Raw genomic sequence first — 24,930 nt, 5'->3', positions numbered from 1 at the left:
CCTCCCTCCCCTCAGCCTCTGGCAGCCAATTTTCCTCCCTCCCTAGTTTCACCTTTTCCAGAATGTCAGATAGCTAGAGTCCTACAGTATGTAGCCTTTTCAGGGCTTCCCTGGCGGCTCAGGGGTAAACAATCTGCCTGCCAATGCAGGAGACACGGGTTTGATCCCTGATGCAGAAAGATCCCACACGCGGCGAAACAGCTAAGCCCGTGGGCCGTGACTGCTGAGCCTGTGCTCTAGAGCCTGAGGGCCACGACTCCTGGGCGCACACACCCCAGCGCCCTGCTCCGCAAGAGGAGGGGACGCTGCGGTGAGAAGCCCCAGCCCCACAGCTGGAGAGGAGCCCCGTCTCTGCAACTAGAGAAAAGCCCGTGCAGCAGTGAAGACCCAGCCGAAAATACGTTTTAAAAGTAAATAGAATTGAAAAGTATGCAACCCTTTCAGATTGACTTCTTTCACTGGGAAATACGCAGTTAAGTTACCTCCATGCCTTTTCATGGCTTTGATAGCTCATTTCTTTTTAGTATTGAATTATATTTGTTGTCTAGATGTACCACAGTCTATCTGGTTACTTACTGAAAGGCATCTTGGTTGCTTCCAAGTTTTGACAGTTATGAATGAAGCTGCTATAAACATCTATATGCAAGTTTTACTGTGGACCTATGTTTTTAGCTCATTCAGATTAATACCAAGGAGTGTGATTGCTGGGTCATATGTTAAGAGTATGTTTAGTTTTGTTAAAAAAAACTGCCAAACTGTCTTCCAAAGGGGTTGTGCCATTTTGCATACCACCAGCAATGGGTGAGAGTTTTGCTGCTGCATGTCCTTGGAGCATTTGGTGTCGTCAGTGTTTTGGATTTAGGCCATCCTAATAGATGATTACTGGTATCTCACTATTGTTTTAATTTGCAGTTCCCTAATGGCGTATTATGTCAAGTATCTTTTCATGTGCTTATTCATCATCTGTGGGAGTTTGTTTTTGTTTTTGGTGAGGTATCTGCTCAAGTCTTTGCCCATATTTAAATTGGGTTTTTTGTTTTCTTACTGTTGAGTTTTAGGAGTTCTTTGTATATTTGGGATATCAATCTTTTATCACAGGGGTCCCCAGCCCCCAGGCCGTGGTTAAGTTGTGGTCCAGCCTGTTGGGAGCCAGGCTGCAGTGCCGAAGGTGAGCGACCGCTCTGGAAGTAGAAGCTTCATCTACCTCTTGCCATTGCTGTCATTACAGCCTGAACCACCCACCCCACCACTCCACAACACACATCTCCACGGAAAAATCGTCTTCCGTGAAACCTGTCCCTGGTGCCAAAAAGCTTGGGGACCACTGCTTTCTCAGATTATGCGTTTTGCAAATCTTTGTTCCAAGTCTGTGGCTCGTTTGCTCATTCTTTTGATAGTTGAGTATTTTTCTAACCTCAAGATAAAAAAGCTGTTTGAAATATACAGAAAAGGGAGACCTAAAAGCAAAGGTTGCAGCCTGATGACCTAATGGCTCCATCAGACCTGCACACATGTGATGTTTTGCCTCCACTCTTTGGTTTATCTTGTAAAAACTGTGTCCAGATTTTAAAATGAAAATTTTACCTAGTAGTCCAGATTTCTGGCTTACCTTAAAAAATGGGACGTGTTGGCAGTGCTGGACTCAACACTGCTGTGTGGCGGCCAGTGGCCAGCCCTGACTCGCTGCCGCTTCCTTTCTGTGGGACGTGGGCTCTCCACCACTCCCTAGTCAGCCCTGCACTGCAGTTGGCATGTGAGTTGCCTTTTCTAGTTATATTTATTTACCTTAGCTGTTCTTTTCAGGCAGAGACTCATAGGTGTACATCTGTTTTTTTAAAAAGTTTTTATGCACACTAAAAAAGCTTTGTAAAATGGAAGACTAATCAGAAAGAGTTATTTTCTGTCTGTTTCAGAAGGTTAATAGCCATAATGTATAAAGAATGCTAATGAACCAATAAGAAAATAAGACAGATTCAACATAAAAAAATCCGAATAAAAATTTATTTTTAAAATTAATTCCCAGTAGACTGTGAGCTTCATGATGGCAAGGACCATGTCATGTTAAGAGTGTGCAAATTAAAACAATAGTGAGATACCAGTAATCATCTATTAGGATGGCCTAAATCCAAAACACTGACGATACCAAATGCTCCAAGGACCTGCAGCAGCAAAACTCTCATCCATCGCTGGGTGGTATGCAAAATGGCACAGACCCTTTGGAAGAGAGTTTGGCAGTTCTTAACAAAATTAAACAACTCTCAACAAGGACCATGTCTGTCTTGTTCAATGGAGGATCTTATCGCCTTACTCAGTGCCTTATACTTCAGCTGTTTATTAAATTGTTTTTGTCGTTTAATCGCTAAGTTGTGTCTGACTGTTTGTGACCTCATGGACTATATAGCCCACCAGGCTCCTCTGTCCATGGGATTCTCTAGGCAAGAATATTGGTGTGGGTTGCCATTTCCAGGGAATCTTCCCAACCCAGGGATTGAACTGGTGTCTCCTGCTGGCAGATTGTTTACCACTGAGCCCCCAGGAAAGTCCGTTTAATAAACAGCCGATGTTGATTGACGTTTACTGTGTGCAAAGGAAGCAGTAAACCCTATGCGGAACCCTTTCCAAACTCTTGCTTAATCCCTATAGAAACTCTTAAGGTGATAGTGTTAGTATTATTGTCCACAGTTCGCAGGTGCAAAGGGGGCCACTGGGAGAGGTAGAGTACCTACCCAGGCATATCTGTCAGCGGGAACGCAGAGGTTTGATCCCAGCTCATGTTCTTTAAATGGACTTCCCAGGTGGCTCAGTGGTAAATCTGCCTGCCTGTGCAGGAGACGTGGGTTTGATCCCTGAGTTGCCAAGAGTCAGACTCGACTTAGCGACTGAACAACATGCTCTTTAAACTGCTTTGTTAATTCCATCTAATAGTTTGTTGAAATGAGTTGAGAAGGAATACAAATGTCCGATAAGCATGGAGAAAATTCCTAACCTTGATAGGAATAGCCTGGCGTGCTGCAGTCCCTGGGGTCGCAGAGTCGGACAGTGAGTGACTGAACAACAACAATAGGAATCAAAGAATAAAAACAGAACACTCTCTGTTGGTGTGGAGGTTGGTGTGGAGGTTGGGGAGGGACGATCACGCATTTCTGTGGGAGACCTTATCATCTCCCATTCTGGTGGAGGGTGTTTGGGGAGTAACCTTCAAAAGTGTTAACTGTTCATGTCTTTCACAAAAGACTTCCACTTGTAAGAATTTATTCTAAGAGAGAAATTAGTTGATTACAGGCTTATGTACAAAGATAGCATTATCGTGTGAATTATAGTAGTGAAAAACTGGAAACAGCTTAAATGCTTAGTGATAAGGGATTGGTAGAATAAATTAGGGTACACAGGGATACCTTGGGTATAATGCAGGTTTGGTTCCGGACCACCATGATAGAGAAGATTGCAGTAAAGCCAGTCACACAGATTTTTTGGTTTTCCAGTGCATATAAAAGCTATCTTTATACTATTCCGTAGTCTATTAAGTGTGCAATAGCACTAGGTCTTAACAAATAATGTACATACTGTTAATTAAGAAATACTTTATTGCTAAAAAATGCTAACCGTCACTTGACTACATGGTTGCTAGAGACCTTCAATATGTAAAAAAATACAATATCTGCAAAGCATAATAAAATGAGGCTTGTCTGTATTTAAATGCTATATTTATATACAGTCATTGCAAATAGATTTTTATAGTCTCAGATGACATGTGCAGTGGCCATGGTATAGTCACTCTGTTTTTCCGCTGACTTTAAAATGGTGTGTGGAGTGAAACAGTTTGCAGCAGGTATGTGGTGAGTGTTTGTGTCTGGCACACGTCTCCACGGGCTGTGTTTGCTGCTGTTTTGGGGTAGAGCTCTAGGTGGTTTCTAAGTGTACCCCCCGCCGTGTGCTTTGCAAACAGCTGTAAACTTCCTTATTTATTTCAGAGTTTATTTTGTTGTTGTTAAATTTGGAAAAATACAGGACCTCAGAAAGTCAACGCAGGTTTATAAACATTATGTTTTTGGTATAAATGAACTCTTCTGAATCAGTTTATTTTTTCACTTAAGCTTAAACAATTCTTGTAAACAGCTCCAGGACTTACCCAGAAGATCTCAACAGTACAGGGAAGGAAGGTGAATTATGAAAGCCGTTGTTGGTCCTGGCCTCTTTCACCAGCAGTTTAACGCAGCAGGAGACACTGCCCGTGCTCATGTGTTTATACAGCAGTGTCTGTTCTTAAATACCAGCAGCGCCTCCAACCAGAAATAAATAAATAAGTGAAAAATAAAAAATAACCATTGTTGTATTAGAATTGTATGGATTAAACACATCCACATTTCATTGTTATATTAAAAAATATGACAAACTTCTGTAGAATGAACTATTCTTGTTGGCATTTTAACCTGTGGATAAAGAAAGATTCAGCCTCTTTTTTTTTTTTTTTTTAACTCTTCAAATACTTGAGGACCTTCTGTTTGGGGGATAAATCTGATAACTGAACTTTTATTTAAAGGTATTTATCCTTAATTGGGAATACTATCAACTATTCTTTGAGCTACCCAACTTTATCCAGATTCGGTTAGATCCTGCTCAGAGTGGCAGGGGGAGTTCAGAGTTTTTACTGGTAGAGGGAAGAATGAATGACTGGAATTAAATAAAGCAACTCTTAGGTAATCCTTTCTTTCCTCTTGCCTCCCTTTTCTTTGTCTTTATACTTGCTTGAAAGTAGTAGCAGGGGTGTGTGGCAAAAGTTAAGAGGCTTAGAAGAAGTCAGATGGCTTTCATTCTCTCTCTTCATAGCAGTAAAAAGGGAAGGAACAGAGAGGAAATCAGAGAAAAACTGTCTTTCTGAAACACTGGCCTAATAAAAACTGTGATCCAAAAATTGAGAGCAACAACAGATGATGACATTTAAAAGGAATGCTCTGATTTCTAGGAAAGCAGGTATGAACACCTCTTAAAAGAAGAAAGTAAGGAAAACTTTGTAATTTAGTATCCATTCTCTGCAGTTTTACTCCCATCTCCTAACCAAGGAGGAGTTGACATAGCAAGCAGCACATTCTTCAACTATGAATAACAGTTTCAAATGCCTACGAAGTTTGCAAACCTAAAGTGTGTATTTTAAATGATTTTATGTTGTCATCCGTATTTTCTTTCTCCCTTGTTTTTTTTTTAAATCTTAGTTTATAGTGAGAATTATTTGGGGTATGAATACTTTTCTTCATAAAGAAGAGTTCGATGGTTTTTTCCTTTTCACTCTGATACTGGTGATCTTCCTTGAAATATTTCAAAATTTCAGCTTTTTTAAAAAAAAAAACTACATTCTCATTGTGGATATTTTCTGATAGCCATATCGCTCTGCACATGCAGACTTATTTCCTTAGGCTACATTCTGAGAAGTGGAGTTACCCTCTGTGACTCTAAAGGACGTCCGTAGTTTGGGGGCCAAATTGCCCTTCTTTCTAGTTCTGTCATTTTTCACTGTGTGAATGAGTATTTGCTTGGCTCCTGGTCCTGAGCTTATTTTAAGGTGTATAATATCCCTTCTTTGACACGTGGGCATGATCATGGTTGGGTGTACATAAGTCATCCGAGAGTCCCTTCCTCCAGAAATGATTCTCTGTGCTGCAGCCTGTCTGGGGACACAGTGCTGAACCGGAGAGTGGAGTCAGCAGGGAGGCCTGTGAACCAGGGATCCACTGTGAACTCATCGGGGCTGAGAGCTGGACGGGAGGTGGGACCAGGACCAGAGCGGTCGGGAGCATCGAGGAGGAGCTCAAGTGATGCTTTGGGCAGCTTGACCGAGGAGGTGCCCGCTGAGCTCCAGAGGCAGAGTCAGAAGGCGCTCCAGGCGCGGGGCCTGCCTCTGCAAGGGTGGGGCTCTTGCAGAGATCTGGCATGTTCCAGCACAGTGCCTGTGGCTGTACGGGGGAGGAGAGGCATCAGGAAGTGACACAGATAGCTTGAGGAGGAAGGGTGATCATGTGGAAGATGGCCCAGAGAAGGGAGAAGCTCCGGGCAGCGAGATCAGCTTAGTTTCCATTTTGGGGAAACAGTAACTCAGGGAGGAAAATCCAAGAAGGAAGGTTAGGTTTTGGAAAAAGACGAGGAGTTTCATTTTGACCTTAACTGAGCTTGAGGTGACGTTTACATAGAAGAGTCTAGCTGGTAGCTGGAAATACAGAATGGGTGTGTGTATGTGTGTGTGTATGACAGTTTCTTTGTGTGTATACTTAGTCACTCAGTTGTGTCCAACTATTATGACCCCAAAGACTGTAGCCTGCCAGGCTCCTCTGTCCATGAAGGATTCTCCAGGCAAGAATACTGGAGTGGGTTGCCATTTCCTTTTCCAGGAGATCTTCCCGACCCAGAAATCAAACCCAGGTCTCCTGCATTGCAGGAAGACTCTTTACTAACTGAGCTATGAGGACAGTTTCTTTATAAAAATCAAATTTTAGAGCCTCCTGAAGAAGTCACTGAGACTGCTCTAGGGATCGCCCTAGGGCTTGCTGTTACTCACCTCTCTTGGTTCCTACTTGCATTTGGAAAACATCATATAGTGCAAAAGAGTATATAAATCCCTACACCTCAGACCTCAGTTCCACGCCCCAGAGGAAACTACTGCGAGCATGCATTCTTCCTGAAATTTCTCTGGCATATACACACACATTTAAGTCCCTAGAGTGGATGAGTCAACCACCAAGAGAAACTTACTACTACACTCACTGCATCGCATCATTCGTGCAGTAACTTCCCAGATGTGTCCTGTGTGGCTGCATGCCTGGCTTTGGGGTCCCTTTCTGTTCATGACCTTTTGGTCTACAAAGCTAGATTATTAGAATAACTTGAGTCTTTTGCCTTCAAGTGTTCGTTTTCCTTAATGATATTTTCCCTTGTTATAAAAATATACGATAGTACTCTTAACATGTGTGCATTTTAAAAGATAGACTGTATACATCAATGTATGTGAGCTATGTGAAAGTCACTCAGTCGTGTCCAACTCTGTGCGACCCCACAGAGTATGCGTCCATGGAATTCTCCAGGTCAGAGTACTGGAGTGGGTAGCCGTTCCCTTCTCCACGGGATCTTCCCAACCCAGGAATTGAACCCAGGCCTCCTGCATTGCAGGCGGATTCTTTACCAGCTGAGTCATCAGGAAAGCCCAAGAATACTGGAGTGGGTAGCCTATCCCTTCTCCAGCGGATCTTCCCAACCCTGGAATCGAACCGGGGTCACTTTAAACAAAGTGAGTCTCCACCCCGAAGTTCACTTATCAGGTTTAATAATCATAAACAGTATGGTATATAGACCCTGTTCTATGAGGTGGAGGTTGGGGGAAATACACATACATGCACACGTGTGTATTTTCACGTGTGAAAATATAAAGAAGATGCAAATGACTATAATCTCTCCCAACAGATAATAATGATTCCTGTTAGAAAAGCAGATAAACAGATACACACTGGTGGTTTAGAAAAATTATAAAATTATACACAGTGATATGAAATAAAAAACTAAAGGTCTCTCTAACTCGCCCACCAGGCCATGTCCCTCACGTGATCACTGATAACAGTTCTCCTTCCAGAAAACTTGTAAATAGAAACATGTTGTGACTTTCTCTTGTGTGTTTGCGTATGTGTGTGTGTGTGTCTTTTTTAATGTACATGAAAGGAATCCTTTCTTTTAAACATAACACATCTTAGGTCTTTCTCTGTCAACTCAAACAGCTCTTCATTCTTTTTGATGGGTTATTGGCTATAATTCAAGGGAAGGTCAGTGAGTGTTCCTATGATTATGTAATTGGACCCCACTGATTGACATTGTCTAAATTATTTAGTATTCCAAATCATGCTGTGGTGAATATCCTTGTTCCCTTATGGAAATATTCTTGGAGGATAAAAAAGGGGGGCGGGGATTTGTTTTTAAACAGCTTTGCAAAAAGCTGCACATACGTAACGCAGATAATGAAATTGATGAGTTTGGATGTGTGTTTACTCCCATGAAACCAAGGTGGCGCTATATCCAAGGTAGCAGATGTATGGGCTTCCTGGGTGGTGCAGTGGTGAAGAATCCATCAGCGGTGCAGGAGACGGGGTTCGATCCCTGGGTTGGGAAGATTCCCTGGAGGAGGAAATGGCAATTCACTCCGGTGCTCTTGCCTGGAAAATCCCAGGGACAGAGGAGACTGACGGGCCACAGTCCTTGGGATTGCATAGAGTCGGACATGACTGAACATGCACACATCCATCCATGCAGTAGATATATCCAGCAGCTCCAAAAGTTCCTTGTGTCCCCTCACTTGCTTGTGGTAAGAATACCGTGAAATCTATCCTCCTAACAGCTTTTTAAGTGCACAACCCGGTATTGTTAACTGTAGACACTGCATTATACGGTATATCTCTAGGACCTGATTCATCCTGTTTGACTGAAACTATATCCGTTGAACAACTCCCCATTCCCCACCCCACTCCAGCCCCTGGCATCCATCATTCTATTCTCTGCTTCTGTGAGTTTGACCATTTTTAGATACTGTGCATAAGTGAAATCACACAGTATTTGTCTTTCTCTGATTGGCTTATTTCACTTAGCATAAGGTCCTTCAGGTTTGTTTGCATTTCACATGGCAAGATTCCCTTTTTTAAGGCTGAATAACATGTCATTATATTGTTTCCTTTGTCCGTTCATCTGTCAGTGTGTATTTGGCTGTTTCTGTATCTTGGCTATCGGGAGCAACGCTGCAGTAAACATGGAAGTGCAAATACTCTCCCAGATCCTGATTTTAATGAAAGATGGGGGATTTAAAAAATTATTTATTTACATATTATTTATCACTTATACAACAACCTCTAGAGAGATTGTAGTGATTTACATTTTTACATGCTGCATGTGAATGCCTTTTCCATATGTCCTTGTCTATTATTAATCTTAAAATTTTGGGCGGGAGGAGTATCTTGTTATTGACGATAACTGAGTAGAACTTGGTCAGTGCCTTCATGAGCTTCCCTGGCGGCTCAGATGGTAAAGCGTCTGCCTGCAATGCAGGAGGCCCGGATTCGACCTCTGGGTTGGGGAGATCCCCTGGAGAAGGAAATGGCAACCCACTCGAGTACTCTTGCCTGGAGAATCCCGTGGACAGAGGAGCCTGACGGGCTACAGTCCACGGTGTCGCAAAGAGTGGACATGACAGAGTGACTAACACGTGACATGAGTGCCTTCCGATAGGTCTGAGGTTACAGTTAACGAGGACTTCAGTCATGGAACCGAATGGCTTGACCTTGGTGTGACACTGTTCTCAGGCACAGTGCAAGCCGGGCAGGTGTCCCCCCGGGGGCACTGTCAGCCCCTGAACAGATTTTGGGTGAACTGCAGGGAGCAGGTTTGAACAGAGGGGCCAGCAGTGGGTCATCTGCCTGCCTTGGCTTGGCGGCATCAGGAAGACTGCCATGTTGCTTTTGGTTCTGAAGTTGCAGACGCTGCTGAGAGACTCACACCCCACCCTGGGTTGCCCAGCTGAAAAGGTGTGAAGCAGTTCTTCCCTTTTATAGCCAGAGAAGTTGAGCCTTTGAGGAGCGTTTTGAAAGGCTAGCATTTCTCCTCTGGTGGAAATTTCCTCAGAGCAAAAGTGATTTTTTTCATGTCTTTATGACCTAAATTATCTATGGGTTGTACATTTTAAAAGTACAGAAGCTATTTTTTTATTGATATTTCTTCTTTGTTCCATTAAATTTTTGTATTATTGTTAATTTTGAGTTTAAGTTTTATCCCAGCAAATTAATTTTGATTCTCATTTTCTACAAATTTTGGGTTGGGGCATCCTCTCCAGTTATATAGTGGCACTTATTTTATCATATTGCTTTTATATACTTTTCCTTTAAAGGCAGGAAGTGGATGCTTTTTGTTGCTTACTTTATCTTTTAAGAAGACATTGATATCCTAATAGAGGGCACTGTATTTTGGTCACTCAGGAATTCTGATCACAGGAGAGTTGTATTTTGTAATTTAAGATGAGAAACTATAACATTGGGTATGTAGCACACAACAATATTTGCTAATTTAACTAATACTGAGTTTTAATCAAGATGTGGAAGAAACTGAAGTTGTCTCTGCTATTTTTTTTTATCTGTGTAGTTGATATCAGAGGTGTAATTAATGTGTGAAAGCAAACTTGCAAAATTTCTCCAGTTTCCAGCCTTTATTAGGTCATCATGTCACTCAAAAGTGTGCCAGGCATGTAGTAGGCACTCCAAAAATGGGACTTAGTTCCTTTAGGATTTCTTATTTTTTTCCTTTAGGATTTTTAAAGCGCCTGACTATATATTGTACCATGCGAGTCAGATTATGCAGTCCACGGGGAAAGAGCCCCTCAAAATTATTTTTAAATCTTTATTGGAAGTTTATTTCCTGATTGTACCAAGATTTCTCACTTAGTTCTTTAATAAGCATCTTACAGATAGCCGGTTAAATACAGATGAGATAGGTAAGAATGTTTGTGTTTGGCTTGGGTAAGGAGATGACCCTGGCAGGCCTGAGATGGTTTCTCTGGTTCTTACTGTTAAAATATGTTTTTGTTTTAATAGCCCTTCTTTTTCTGCTTACTCCTCTTTCCCTCCTTCCAGTGTGGTAAAGTCAAAGTAATATAAGAGGTAAGATAAGCTGTAGAATCATATTTTCCTAAATAGGAAGATGGTTCTATGGGTTATTAAAATTTAGGATATTTTTTCCTTCCGTAACAGCTTTATTGTTAATAACTGTTAACTGCAAACATACCAGCTGTCTCTCAGCAGGAGAATGCGTCAGCAAACTGTGGTAGGGTACTAGTCTCCCCCCCGCCCCAGTAATTATTTTTTTAATTATGAAAGTATGATAAAACATTTACAGGAGACCTGGAAAATACAGGGAAAAGTTACATATAGTTCCACTATATATTACAATTATTTTTAAAAGTAGATAAAAATTTTAGTTGGCATTTTCAATATCAAACTCCCCCAGGGTATTAGAATGAATAGACAGAAAAGTAGAAGGGTGTAGTAGGCCTGAAAAGCACTATGAACCAACTCAGTATAATTAAGATTTATGCAATTTTCACACAACAGCAGGACACACATTCTATTCAAGTTCCCATGGACTATAAATCTGGAGACACTGGAACATATCCAGGGTCATAAGAAATGTGCAAAAATTTCACGGTCTGTCTGAGGTATTGAAATCAGAGTCTGTTCTCTTATCACTGTGGAATTATGTTAGAAATCAATATCCAAAGATATTTGAAAATAACCCACATGTTTTTAAGTGCAGTGTGACAATTACCAAGAGAGCTCTTTAACTTAGCCATTGAAAGTGTGGTAGGGTAATCTTGTTTTGAGGATTTGTCACGTAAAACTATCATACCTTTCCTCCAAATTAATGTGTGCTAATTAGAAAGTTGACAGCCTAGTGATAAACAGGAGTTCTGGAATCTTCTCCGCCTTGTAATAATGCCGAGTTCAGAAATCCCTCACACAACCTCTTTTTGCTTTGTGGTCATCTGAAAGTGATTTGATGAGGACCTCACTGCCCTGCAGGGTGACCTCTTTGCATTTGCTGAAGCTGTCCTAGGAAAGCACTCCTGTTCGTCTGCACCCTGCGGCAGTGTGGGGAAGCAGTGTGGGATATATGCATACACAGAACTACTTCACATCATGAGTATTTGTTTTCATCATTTAGAGGGACACCACCCAGGGCAAGGATCATGTGTGACTAGCTTTTTTCCTTGTAATACCTTGAACATAGACACTCAGTAGTGTTTGGAGGATGAGTTCTTACTTAGTTTCATATGATTTAAAGATTCACTAGAGGTTAGGCTAAACACCGCTTGCCTGTTATTTGAATTATAAAATGTGTAAGTTTCTCTGAGATCTGCTCTTCCTGAAGTGGATCAATGATGAAAGTAGCCTAATCTGAGCATCAGGAAAGACCCCTTAGTCTACCTGATGCATGATCTCTATAGTTCTGAGAAGCAAGGGGTGTGTGTGTGTGTGTGTGCGCGTGTGTGCGTGCGTGCGCGTGTGCATATTTATGAAAGTGACAGTGGATAACTGAGGACTTAACTGATGGGTGGGTGAGAGCTGGCTGGGAGTGTGTGTGTAGGAAAAGCTGATCCATTCTGAGCAATGATGAAAAGGTTTTACTACAAACCTTTATAACTATGAAGGTTTCTACACTTGATCTGAGCTCAGAATGTTTTTAAAAAAATGTGTAAGTGGGCCTTTGTAGAGTAGCCAACAGTCAAATTTAGGAGGTTTTCCCCATTGGTTACAATGGAAGTATTCTACAGTGATATGCTTTCAAACCACAAATAAACTCTGATAATTCATAGCAAATGATCTAGTTAGCAAATGATCTAAGAAGCCCGTTGTTTGGTTGGTTGTTTGTGGTTCTCATCCCCACCAAAAGTGCCGAAGAGTAAAGCAAGCCATAAACTCTCTAATGACTAGTCATTTTAGCTGTTGTCTATCAGAAAACAAAGGGGGTGACCTTAGAGAATATATTAAAAGCTGAGAAGCTTAAAAAAAAAGTCAGAAGATACTAGGGTACCTGGAAGGCACCTAGTTAAGTCAAGGAAGACTTGACTCCACTGGGAGTCTCTGGGTTTAGTGGCAGAGCTCCCCGGAGTTTTAAAATCCAGTTTTCAAAAAAAAAAAAAAAATCCAGTTTTCCTGTGGTATTGCACAGTGAATAAGCAGAACGCCACTGTCAGTCATTCCTTACCAAATGGCCCAGCCCTTGAAAACCAAGGCTCTGAAAAGGCTGCTGGCTGCTGCTCCCTAGGCTGTGCCTGAGAACTCTGAGGCCAGAAAGGGAACACAGCTGCCCTCAGGCAGAGCCTGAGTATGGAACTCGAGTGTTTTGACTCTGTCTGAAAAGAAAACATCAGAAGCAGAAACTATTGATTCAAGTTTACTCTGCTGCATTCTGTTAACAGCCAGTGGGTGTTGAGATTTGGCCTTCTTTCCTTTCCTTGTAACCATTTTGGGTCTCCTGGTGTTTCTAGCTTCCTGGGGATCCTGAACCTGCTCTGGACCTGAATGGGCTTGCAGCCCAGCACACCCCTCCTTCTAGATCTTGTTACTTTGAGACTGCCCTGCCTCCCGCTGCCCCCCCCTCCCCCCCAACACCGGCTCCCCTCCGGTGCTTGGCACCCATTGCTGTTTAACTAGTGCCCTTCTCCTGGCTTCCTGGTTCATCGCAGATGTGCTGGACTGAGGTAACCGCCAGAGCATCCTCAGTCTGGTGTGGTACCTCCAGCGACCTGGAGCCGGGCCTCCCGTCTGGTCTGCATCCAGCCCAGGTTTTGCAGATTCCCTCCCATTTCATACTCAGGGAAACCCCTGGTGACTCAGACGGTGAAGAATCTGCCTGCAATTCGGGAGGCCCAGGTTCGATCCCTGGGTTGGGAAGATCCCCTGGAGAAGGGCATGGCAACCCACTCTAGAATTCTTGCCTGGAGAATCCCATGGACAGAGGAGCCTGGTGGGCTACAGTCCTTGGGGTCACAAAGAGCTGGACAGGACTGGGTGACCAATACTTCCTTTCCCTCCTGAAGGTAGCTCTTCACAGCTGCACCACCTTGTTAAGGAATGCTATTTTCATTTTCTTCTGTTCTGATTCTTCATTTTCTTCTGTAGTAATTGACTGCATGCAGCTCCTTAGCCAGCCTTCTTAGTGTTTCCTTTAATCTGTTCATCCATTCCCATAGCCCCTCAGACCTCAGCCCTCGCAGGCATCCTCACTCTTCTCTTTCCATTGCTGGTCCTGTCCTGTGGCCCAACCATTGTGTCTGTGTGTGTGTGTGTGTGGCGTTTCTGAGCCCATTTCTTTCCTGCCGCCATCCTCCAGACCTTCATCCAGTCCTTCTACACTTGCAGTAATTTATGAGCCATTCTTTCTGCATCCAGCCTTGTCTCTTTGCCAGCCCATTGTTTGCACCATTGCCAGATGAATCTTAAAGTGCTCCAGTTTTGAAGTCAGTCTTTCGCTGGTCCCTTTCAGAAACATCCGGGAAGGTCTGAACTCGTAGCGTGGGGCTCGGACCCTGGGTGGTCGGGGTCTGCCTCCCTCTCAGGACCCGCCCCCCCCTCCTCTCCTCCCTCTGCCGAGGCTGCGCCCTCTGCTCGCTGCTGCCTGAGCAGCCTCTCCGTCTCTGCAAGTCTTTTTAGCTCCTTTATGGAGCCTTGTCTGCCAGCCATTCTTTTTAGGTCTTTGTTGATACTCCCTGGCTGACCTATTCATTTGACACTTAATTCACTAAGCAAACATCATGAAAGACACGCTTTTTTGCTCCTGTGAGGAATGGATTTCAGAGGGGGAAGAGGGTCACCCCCACTGCCCGGAAGCTTCTCTGTGTCTTCTTGTGTTTATATCTACTGGATCAGAAGTGTAAAGGCAGAGTATAAAGGCCTTCACTTGAAATTTAAGAAATTTTGAAATCCCCAGCACTCAGCAGGTATTCTGCACAGGCAGATAATAAATGCTGTGAGAGCTGTTAGTACACTTCCAGTAAGACTTCTTGGAATTTGGAATTTCTCGTTTTTAATTACTTTTGCATTTTGATTAAATTTTGTGCATTCCCATTTTAGCTTAGTGTGAATTATAACATTAAAATTAAGGTGAGAAATCTGTGAATGTAAAACCTGCAGATGAGTTTAAGACTTAATTGGGTAAGATTATTTAAAATAGTGATTTCTCATTAGATTGGCCTTGTCCATATTAACGTCTCTGCTTTTTTTCTTCAGTCTGCATGAAGAAATCAGTGATTTTTATGAATATATGTCTCCAAGACCAGAGGAGGAGAAGATGCGGATGGAGGTGGTGAACAGGATCGAGAGTGTGATTAAGGAGCTCTGGCCCAGTGCTGACGTGAGTACCTGTCTGGGTGCTTAGGTAGTATCCCTGTGTATGTGCATCTGTAGAGTTATGGTCTAATGCAATTTCAAAAACAAACCATTTTCTCCAGCCTTTAGATAAAATTTTGGGCTTCCTAATTATTTTCATTGAGTTGAATGACTTACTTAAAACTATTTCTTTGCGGTACTGCTAAAGGCAAACTATATTTAGGACTCATTAGTATAAAGAGAAGAAAGATAAATCAAGCCTCTTTGTGTTGATAGCAGTGGGTTATTTGGATGTGATGTATCAAAACTCTGTTACTATTTTGTTCCAACCTGTCAGTATGAACATTGCATAATTGTTGATAGCTGAATGAAGATGTCAGGTAGAAATTTATTGTGTCATTTGAAGTTCATTTTCATAGTCTAATGTAGGCGTGTACTCTACTCTCCTGAAACTGCTGTTTCCTTCTCTTTTTCTTATCACTCCTTGTCTTTCAGTATAGCCCCCACCCAGTGAACGAAACTTTTGCCCAAAATTTCCTCTGCTTGTTTGTGGTTCTTACTATTGATGGTCACCTTGGAGGGCTCCTTCGAGGGTCTATTCTACAGTTTTCTTCATTCAAAGAAGTGATTTATTGGAATGCCTTACTTTGTATTATGTAACTTTTCTTTAGATTGTGTCATGGGATGGCAAGAGCAAATCCAGGGAAGCATTTTTGATCCAATTGGCAAAACAGAGAAGCTTCAAATAAGATATTAGAGGTACAGGGAAGAATGCATGCGAGCACGCTCAGTCATGTCAGGCTCTGTGACGCCATGGACTGTAGCCCGCCAGGCTCCTTTGTCCGTGGGAGTCTCCAGGCAAGAATACTGGAGTGGGTTGTCATTTCCTCCTCCAGGGGCTCCTCCTGACCCAGGGGGCGAACCTGTGTCTCCTGCATTGGCAGGTGGATTCTTTACCACTGAGCCACCTGGGCGTCCCACAGGGAAGGGGAAGGACACTAGTATTTCATGGAGCAGCTGCCGTGTGCCACGTTGTTTCTCCTCCGTGACCTAGATTGGTGGCTTTCAGCTCAGGACGAGTTTCTCCCCGGGAGGCTTGAGGTGGAGACACTCTGATCTGAATCAGTCCCCCTCCGGACGGGGGCGGTTTTAGAACATGAGGCTGTGATTAAGTCCCTTGGTCCATCTTACCTCACAGGTTGAACTTTTTTCATTGTTCATCCCTCACTGCAGCTACTTGTGTGCACACATCTGCCTGTGTCTTCCATTGCTCTCCGTGGGTCAGGAGAGGATGTGTCTGCATGCTGTTATAGCGACAGTGCCCGGAGTTCTCTGTGGAGACGGCCTGCAGGCCGCCACTTGTCCTGCAACTAAGGCAGTCTGCCCGTAATCCAGGGATCTGTGAGAAGATGCTGCTTAGAGGAACAGAAGTTGAGAATTTGTGATTGTGTCTTTAGATTTTTAGGGAATACTAGTGAACATTCCTTTTAAAAGGCTTCTGTTTAAGTCCACATGTTTGATATTTGAACCTAACAAGTTTAAACTAACTTTGAGAAGTAGTGCTACTTAATACTACTTTCTGTGAGACGTGGAATCCTACTTCCACGAAAGCGTGGTGGTAGGAAAAAAATGCTCTTGTAGTACTAAAAATTACCAGTAGAGGGTGGCAAAGTCCTGCAGTTCTCCATGGTTTGGCCTTTCAACTGATATTTTTTGCTGTTCAGTCGGTAAGTCATGTCCGACTCTCTGCAACCCCCATGAACTGCAGCAAGCCAGGCCTCCCTGTCCTTCACTATCTCCTGGAGTCTTCTCAAATTCTTATCCGTTGAGTTGCTGATGCCATCCAACCATCTCATCCTCTGTCACCCCCTTCTCCTCTTGCCCTAAGTCTTTCCCAGCATCAGTCTTTTCTGGTGAGTCGGCTCTTGCATCAGGTGGCCAAAGTATTGGAGCTTCAGCTTCAGTATTAGTCCTTCCAGTGAATATTCAGAGTTGATTTCCTTTAGGATTAACTGGTTTGATTTCCTTGCTGTCCAGGGGTCTCTCAAGAGTCTTCTCCAGCACCACAATTCAAAAGCTTCAATTCTTCGGTGCTCAGCTGCCTTTATGGTCCAATTCTCACATCTGTACATGATTACTGGAAAAACTGTAGCTTTGACTGTACGGACCTTTGTCTGCAAAGTGATGTCTCTGCTTTTTAATACACTGTCTAGGTTTGTCATAGCTCATATTTTAATATGATTTTTTTCTATTTCAGGTCCAGATATTTGGAAGTTTTAAAACTGGCTTGTATTTACCTACAAGGTTAGTACATTTATGAAGCTTTCAAGGAATTGCACATTTTTCTAGAATTTCTTTGTTTTGACTGTTAAATATGTAAGAATAGAAACAAAACAGATTTATGAAATCTTACTTGTATTTTATTTGAGTTACCTTGAAATAGAGTGTCACTACAGAGAACTGTCCAAGCCTGTAACGTAACCCACTAACACAGATGTTAATGTAATTTTATGGTAAAAGACCTGGTCATGTTCTAGAGTTCTGTACACTCAGGAATGCCAGGCCTCTCATTTTTTATTAAGAGCTCATACTGTTAGCTCCTGTCACCATATTCTGACTCAAAAGTTTAGGGTATAGACTCTTCTCTGAAAAGTCTTGATCTTTTCAGGCCCTTTGTTTATTTTAATCTTCTCAAATGAGGGCTGTCTTGGCCCACAGCTGGGGGCAAGAGTGGGGTATGTGTGTTGGGGCTGCTTTGAGGGAATGGTAAGACTTTATTGAGGATCAAGTACCTATTCTCCAAGAATTAAACTGCTGTGGTCTTCAGGAAGCAAAAACATTTCATCATGCATTTGTTTTTATTGTGGTAAGAGCACTCAACGTGAGATTTACCCTGTAACACATGTTTAAGTACCCAGTATGGTATGATTAACCATACGCATCCATCATGTTTTCCATTTGAGTTTGATTTGATCTACTTTACCCAAACTTAAAATGTGTTAAAGTGGATGCATCCTGGCAGTTTTCATTCTTCCCATTGTTGTCCTAGGCCTACAAAGTTATGAAATATTCAACTTTGAGTTCATTAGTATTTTTTCCTTATTTAGGTTCTGAGCATCTGCAAAGCCTGAATCATTCTTTCTAAAAATTTAATTTTTATGATAACCTAGTTCAGATTTGAAAAGGGCACAAAATTAATGACAATGAAACGTCTGAATCCCCACCTCTCCCCCTCAGTTTCTCTGCTTGGAGGAGCTGCTATTACCAGCTCCTTGCATATCCTTCCAGAGAGATTCTGTATATATAAAAGGAAATGTGTGTTTCTTTCTTTCTTATGCACATGGTAGCATACTAGATACACTAGGATGCCTGCATCTTTTATACTTGATATGTAAGTCACGATTAATCAGTTAGTCTCTTTCACTTGGAAGGTCTTAAGGTTTTTATTACCAGAAGCCTTTATGAACAGGAAACGTTACCTGGTGTTTTTGAGGGTTTACTTCATTCAGAATCACCCATGAAATGACTAGGAGAAGTAGGAGGTTGTTAAAATCACCAGCCTCCACTTCTCTGACAGTCCTCACTGAGACATTTAGTCTCCATTGGGCAGTGCGAGAGTGAGAAATAAGTTTTCATCGTACTGTTAGTAACTTGTTGGCTGTAGCTTGGATGAGAGAAAGCAAATATAGTTTCTTGCTTCTTTCAACAACTCCTGTGTATGCTCTGTGTTCAGTGACATTGATCTTGTGGTGTTTGGGAAGTGGGAAAATCTACCCCTCTGGACCCTGGAGGAAGCTCTTCGGAAGCATAAGGTTGCAGATGAAGATTCGGTGAAAGTTCTAGACAAAGCAACTGTAAGTTCTTTAGCATTTCATCTTAAACTCTCCAGTTACTTATGCATGGGATGTGTGAAATTAAATTTTAATTTTGGTGCACACAGTTGGATTGTGACCGAATGATTCCTTCTGCTCATGATCCCAGTGCTTGCACATAAAAAGTTGCAATTGTGAGGCGAATTATTCTGGTTATCCATTTCTTTCAAAAATTTTACTCAATTTTAATCATATAATACTGTAGAGACTTTTTAATACAAAAAGTGTAAGTAAAGATATGGATATCTAATAAAGTTTTAGTTACACAGATATTCTTCTATCATATTTTGTATCTTTGAAGAATTGTATTAATTGAAATTTTGTAGATCATTTTAACTAATGGAGTGAGCATTAAGAATTTTCATGGAAGCTCATTTTAAAAATAAATATATATATTTTAGAAGTTTGGATATTTGCACATCAGGTTTTATTAGAGCAAAATGTGTAGTTACTTCATTAAAAACTATTAATTTGGAAATCTAGTTCTGTACATCATTTGCTGGTCTGAGTTTTCTAATGCATGGTAGCAGAGCTTTTTTCCTTTTTTTTAAAAGAATTCCTGATACTTCATATAAACCATTCTATCATTCTTCATTTGAGAATAATTATTACATTTTAAGTTCTCTTGTCAGGTTGTTTTTTGGGCTATATGCAAAACTGACCAAAAATGCCACTGACTTACTGTGTATGTGGCTTAAGAATCTAGCAGTTTTCTTATTGGAAACAGTTGACATTCATAATCCTTGATCTTCTTCTGTTGGAAACTGTTCTCCAAAGTAGATTCATGTGGAGAAAGGTTTTTGTTATTTTGTTTCAAAACTCTCAATCAGTAGAAATTTCAAAATAAACTGCATGAGTTTAAATGCTAAATATGCAATGTAAGATATCTAGGCGGCTAAGTCAGCTCTGGTTTGGAGTGTTCAGAATACTCAGTGTTTAAAGTCTTCCTGAGAAGATCAGGATCTCAGCTCTGGTAACCTTCTGTCCCCCGATTTGTCATTTAACTTGTTTGAAGTATTTAATTTTTACCTTTCTTTTCTTTCTAGGTACCTATTATTAAATTAACAGATTCTTTTACCGAAGTGAAAGTTGATATCAGCTTTAATGTACAGAATGGTGTGAGAGCAGCTGACCTCATTAAAGATTTTACCAAGGTCAGAGAATTTATAGTGTTTATTCAATGAAACTATTAGAAAATGGAGTTATGTTTTGAAACTCTGTTGTGGTGTTCTGGTATACTTGGCTAAACTATTTTTATATGTGTATTGCTGACAAATGCTTCTTTTCTGTGCAGTGGTTTTTACTTTCCTTGAATCTGCTTGTTATAATCAGTAATTTATAGTGTGGCCTCAGGTAAGAATTAAGGGTTGAAGAAGCCTTTGAAGAACTTCTCTGCCCTAGATCCTTCCTCTTAGGGAGATTGGGGCTGAGTCATGCCACGCAGTTGATTTCCTGTGTGTTTCCAGTCTCACAAGGGTCCAGATTAAGACGGTCTCTAGCAAGCCTTTTCTAGGTCTTAATCCCCGAGTCACCTGCAGGGTAGGTCCTGCAGGTGTCCTTCCCTTATCCTGGAGTGGTTTGTTTTCTGCTTGTTCTGTTTTCTTCCCAGAGAGGGCACAATTTATCAACACCATCTTCAGCTGGACGCATTGGCTTTTTTCTCCCTAAACTAAAACTCTGCACTGCTTTGGCTTAAATAAAATATCTTTTCTCTCCATTTGATTTTTTTTTTCTTTAGCAGTTCTTCGAGTTTACGTTTTTCTTTTTATGTAAGAGAAAATTATAACTCTCATGTGATAAACATTATATTCTCATGTAAATGTGCAGAAAAAGAAAAGAAATATTATCCGTAATCCCATTCTTTTGGAGATACTGGGTGTGTGTAAATTTTCTTTTTACCAGAAAAGAAACTTTATTAAAAATTGAGAAGAATAATGTTAAAAAAAAACACACCTTACCATTATAAAAGGATAGGAAAAACTGAGTCACCCTTTAACCTTGTATGCTTAGATCAGCTACATAGGATTTGCCTTCATCAACTTCTTTTCTTTGTTTATCCTCTTAAGATTTTTCACAAAAGAAATGGCACACCATATATATGATGTCGTACTTTTTTTTTTTAAACTTATTATTTGGGAGGATTTCTGTGTGTCAGCACAGTCAAGAGTTTCTTCAGTCTTCTCATTGACCGCCCTTGTCAGGATGGATCGTCCCTTGTGTAGACAGCTCTTCCCCAGGGAAGAGTGTCTTCTGCTCTTACAAAAAGTGCTGGGTGAACATCCTTCCATGTCTGCATCTTCCTTTGCACTAATAAATTGTAAGACAACTCCTGGAAGTGGAATTTCTGGGTCAGAGGATGCATGCAGAGAAAATTCTGTTGGCAGTTTGCCTGATTGTTCTGTAAACTATTTCTGAGTTCAACCATAGTGTTTAAAAATGATGATTTCTCCGTATTTTTGTTGTTTCTCACGCTCGCTTGCTTTGACATGATTTGCAAAAGTACAAGCGCTTCTTTCCCTCATGGGAGCCGTACGTGTTCACTGTAGGTGTCAGAGGAGAGTGGCGATCACGAGGAACTCTGCCGTCCTTAGGCAGTGGCTGTCAAGGCTCCTTGCTCCGGGTGTGTCTGCTTTGTTCTCAGCGTCCCTGCCTCAGGGCCCGGCTTGCGGAGCGGACTTAATGAGAACGAGCTTGAGTGAGAGATGGACTCAGGCGGTCCTTCTCTGCCCCCGTGGGTGTCCTCACCCTTCCTTGTCAGGCACGGAAGGTGGGGCTGTGTGTTGACCTGCCCTGGCCGAGGACAGCAGGCAGGGTGAGTCCTGCTCCGGGCTCTGCAGGATCACCTGAAAAAGAAAAGAAATGGTCTGCCTCTGCAGTTCTACTTACAGAAGTGATTCTTTAAAACCCCACGGGTTGACTGCTTTGGGAACTGAGACGTCACCCCGTACCGTTTCTGTTATCTGTTTACAGTTGAGAATTGTTCAGTAAATCATAAAAGGAGTGTCACGTGATAGGTATCGCTAGGGTTCTGTCCCGTAGTGAATGCTGGGGTGCTCTCTCTGTTTGGGGTTTTAGATGTGAGGACACAATCCTCCTCAGTTACTCAGACCTTACTTTTTTATAGTTTGTTTTTAAAGTGCACAAGTATATAACATATCTCCACCGAGTCTGTAATGTAAGGACCCGTTTACACTGAGAGACCGTTTGTGCTATTAATGCTTCCAGCTGTTACTGATGTACGAATTCATTGAAAATGTAATTTTCTTTTCCAGAAATATCCTGTATTGCCATACTTGGTTTTAGTATTGAAACAGTTCTTATTACAGAGGGACCTTAATGAAGTATTTACGGGTGGAATTGGTTCTTATAGTCTCTTTTTAATGGCAGTAAGTTTCCTTCAGGTAAGTAAGTTATACTCTGCTAGTGTACACTAAACATTTTTTGTTAAATAAATCAATTGGGAATCATTTTGGAAAAAAATTTTAATCAAGCTCTAATTAGAATACTTCCCTTGATTACTTACAACGTTTGCCTTTAAACCAGGTACCTTTTTTATAATTTAGCAATTAAATATTTTAAAATCCCAAGGGAAGAATCTTTTTAATCTCATGTGTTCTAATATTTTTGAGACTTGTCACTACAAATTTTAACATACAAAAGTACGGTGCCGTTTCCAAAGGTATACATAGTAACATAAATGCCAAAAATAAGAATCTTTCTAAGCAGTTACTATTCTAAGCGGAGACTTACAATTGAGTCCCAACTCAGTTGAGACTGGCTGTCTGGGTAAGATGTGTTAGAAGTCTTAATACCGTCAGTGAGCGTATTCATGTGGTACAGCGGTGTTGCCAACTGCCTGACTCTGCTGGTGAGTCAGAATGACTTCCTTGATGTTGGGCCAAGCCGACTCTCTCAACATCCTGGGCAGCTGTGAAATCCAGCCTCGTAAATTATCCCCCACACCCGTGGGCTCCACCTACACCCCTGGGTTCCACCCGCGCCCATGGGGCTTTCGGTCATCTGTAACAGAAGTACTGTTACAATTAGTCTGCTGTAACTCTGTTATCTGTTGGCTGCTCCCAAAATTATTATAATATTGTTTATAGAAGTTAGAATGTCATTTACTATCCTCACCTTGAATTCAGAGAAAATCCAATGTAATTTTTTTTTTCTTCTCATTTTAGTTACATCCCAGGGAAGATGCTTGCATCCCCAATACAAACTATGGTGTTCTCTTAATAGAATTTTTTGAATTATATGGACGACACTTCAATTATTTAAAGACTGGCATCCGGATAAAGGATGGTGGTTCCTATGTGGCCAAAGATGAAGTACAGAAAAATATGCTAGATGGCTACAGGCCATCCATGCTTTATATTGAAGATCCTTTACAACCAGGTATTGAATTTAGGTAAATTTATGGACATTCAAGAAAGGGCATTGGGAATTCCCTGGTGGTCCAGTGGTTAGGACTTCGAGCTTTCACTGCCGAGGGCCCAGGTTCAGTCGCTGGTTGGGGAACAAAGATCCTGCAAGCCACCCAACTCAGTCAAAAAAACGCTTAGTAATCATATTGTACTTTAAACTCTCTTCAGATGAAAAATTAAGGATTAACTTGTATTTGTGTTTCCTCAAAATATTTTATAAGCAAACACGTGCACATAAACACACACACCAGAAAAACATGTATGCTTGCAAATGAGTGGAGTTGGTAGTAAAATCCATTTGACTCTTAAAGGCAAAGGAGAACAGGTATTAGCTGTTTGGGTGGGTTTGTGCATCTCCGGTTTGGTGGCCGTTTTAAGTTCTTCTCTCTTGAGTCCTCACTGCTGCTGATTCTAACCAGTTATCAGCCAGGGCTGTAAGTGAGGATTCTGAGAGACACTATATGTCTCAGAGTTCATGAGAGAGAGGGTACCAAGAGACAATTTATTTTCCTTTTGCACCCTTCTTCCTTCTTTAATTTTGCATAGTCTCCCTGTGCTTTTTCCAGCTTTATGTTGGCTTGAAAGTGAGCAGAAAATGAATTCCTCCTCTGCTTTCATGAAGCTCTATGTTGCTTACTTGTATTCTAATTTTTCTGGACAATATTTTTTCCTGGTATAATTGTAAAATATTTAGATTCTGCATTATTGGACATCAGTAGAAATGCTTTTAGTCACTTGCTTTATTGTGTTGACTTTGAATATATATATATTCAAAAGCCTACATATATATATATGTATAGGCTTCCAGGGTGGCGCTAGTGGTAAAGAACCCACCTGCCAATGCAGGAGACTTAAGAGACCCAGGTTCGATCCCTGGGTCAGGAAGATCCCCTGGAAGAGGCCATGACAACCCACTCCAGTATTCTTGCCTGGAAAATCCTGTGGACAGAGGAGCCTAAAAGGTTACAGTCCACAGGGTCGCAAAGAGTCAGACATGACTGAAGTGACTTAGCATGCGATGCACATATTGACTTTGAAAGTAAGGAAGGAAAAGAAGTTAAAAGATAGAATAGTTTCCTAGGAGCCCTTTTCTGGCGGAATGAACCATCTTATAAACAGGAATAGTTTACTCATTGAGTAAATGTTCTTTGAAAGCCAACTCTACATAAAGGACACAAAGGATTTTTTCAGTAAGATGGTCCTTGCTTTTTAGGAGCTCATTATTTAGTGTAGGAGATGTTTATAAAGCTAACAAGCAAAAAAATAGGTATTTCTAATTTAGTTTTGCTTCACTTTTAGGAGAAAATGGGCAGTTGCTTCTTTTATTTTCATGACTGTGTAAGGGCTCGTCCCTGTTGGGCCAGAAGACATTTAGGCAATTTATATGCCACAGTGACATATTTATGCATGATCTACACGTTTAGAGCTGGAGGAGCTGTGGGGCCAACTAGCGGCTCATATTCTAAGGACAGTGATTGCCCTTGCTCTCCCAGAAGAGGGCTCGTGAACTTTTAGTTCATATTAAGCTGCAGTAAATTTTAATGTGTTATGTATATATTTCTTTTGAAGGTAATGATGTTGGAAGGAGTTCATATGGGGCCATGCAGGTGAAACAGGCCTTTGATTATGCCTACGTTGTCCTGAGTCATGCTGTATCACCAATAGCAAAGTACTATCCCAACAACGAGACAGAGAGGTAAAAGTTTCACTAAAATCAGCCCATCAGGTCAAAAT

The 24,930-nt window shown here is 41.5% G+C and overlaps 1 protein-coding gene and 2 non-coding genes across 4 annotated transcripts in view; all 3 read left to right on the top strand.

Moving 5' to 3' along the window:
- TENT4B (terminal nucleotidyltransferase 4B) overlaps positions 1–24,930 on the top strand; it is a 66,375-nt gene that overhangs the window by 35,288 nt on the left and 6,157 nt on the right. For both annotated transcript variants that reach the window (XM_043437660.1, XM_043437659.1), the window contains exons 2-8: positions 14,799–14,922; positions 17,155–17,201; positions 18,631–18,751; positions 19,816–19,923; positions 22,042–22,170; positions 22,954–23,167; positions 24,766–24,892. In XM_043437660.1, the coding sequence (XP_043293595.1) occupies positions 14,799–14,922; positions 17,155–17,201; positions 18,631–18,751; positions 19,816–19,923; positions 22,042–22,170; positions 22,954–23,167; positions 24,766–24,892 (870 nt within the window). The remainder of the gene's footprint in view (positions 1–14,798; positions 14,923–17,154; positions 17,202–18,630; positions 18,752–19,815; positions 19,924–22,041; positions 22,171–22,953; positions 23,168–24,765; positions 24,893–24,930) is intronic.
- On the top strand, positions 11,940–12,021 carry LOC122421838. Its single transcript, XR_006263647.1, has one exon. It is a non-coding gene; the product is annotated as a small nucleolar RNA U2-19 (small nucleolar RNA).
- LOC122421837 lies at positions 12,172–12,241 on the top strand. The gene has a single exon (XR_006263646.1). It is a non-coding gene; the product is annotated as a small nucleolar RNA U2-30 (small nucleolar RNA).

Source organism: Cervus canadensis, chromosome 18 (genome assembly GCF_019320065.1).
Source record: "Cervus canadensis isolate Bull #8, Minnesota chromosome 18, ASM1932006v1, whole genome shotgun sequence".
NCBI classification, from domain to species: Eukaryota; Metazoa; Chordata; class Mammalia; order Artiodactyla; family Cervidae; genus Cervus; species Cervus canadensis.
This window is presented reverse-complemented; position numbering and strand designations above follow the sequence as displayed.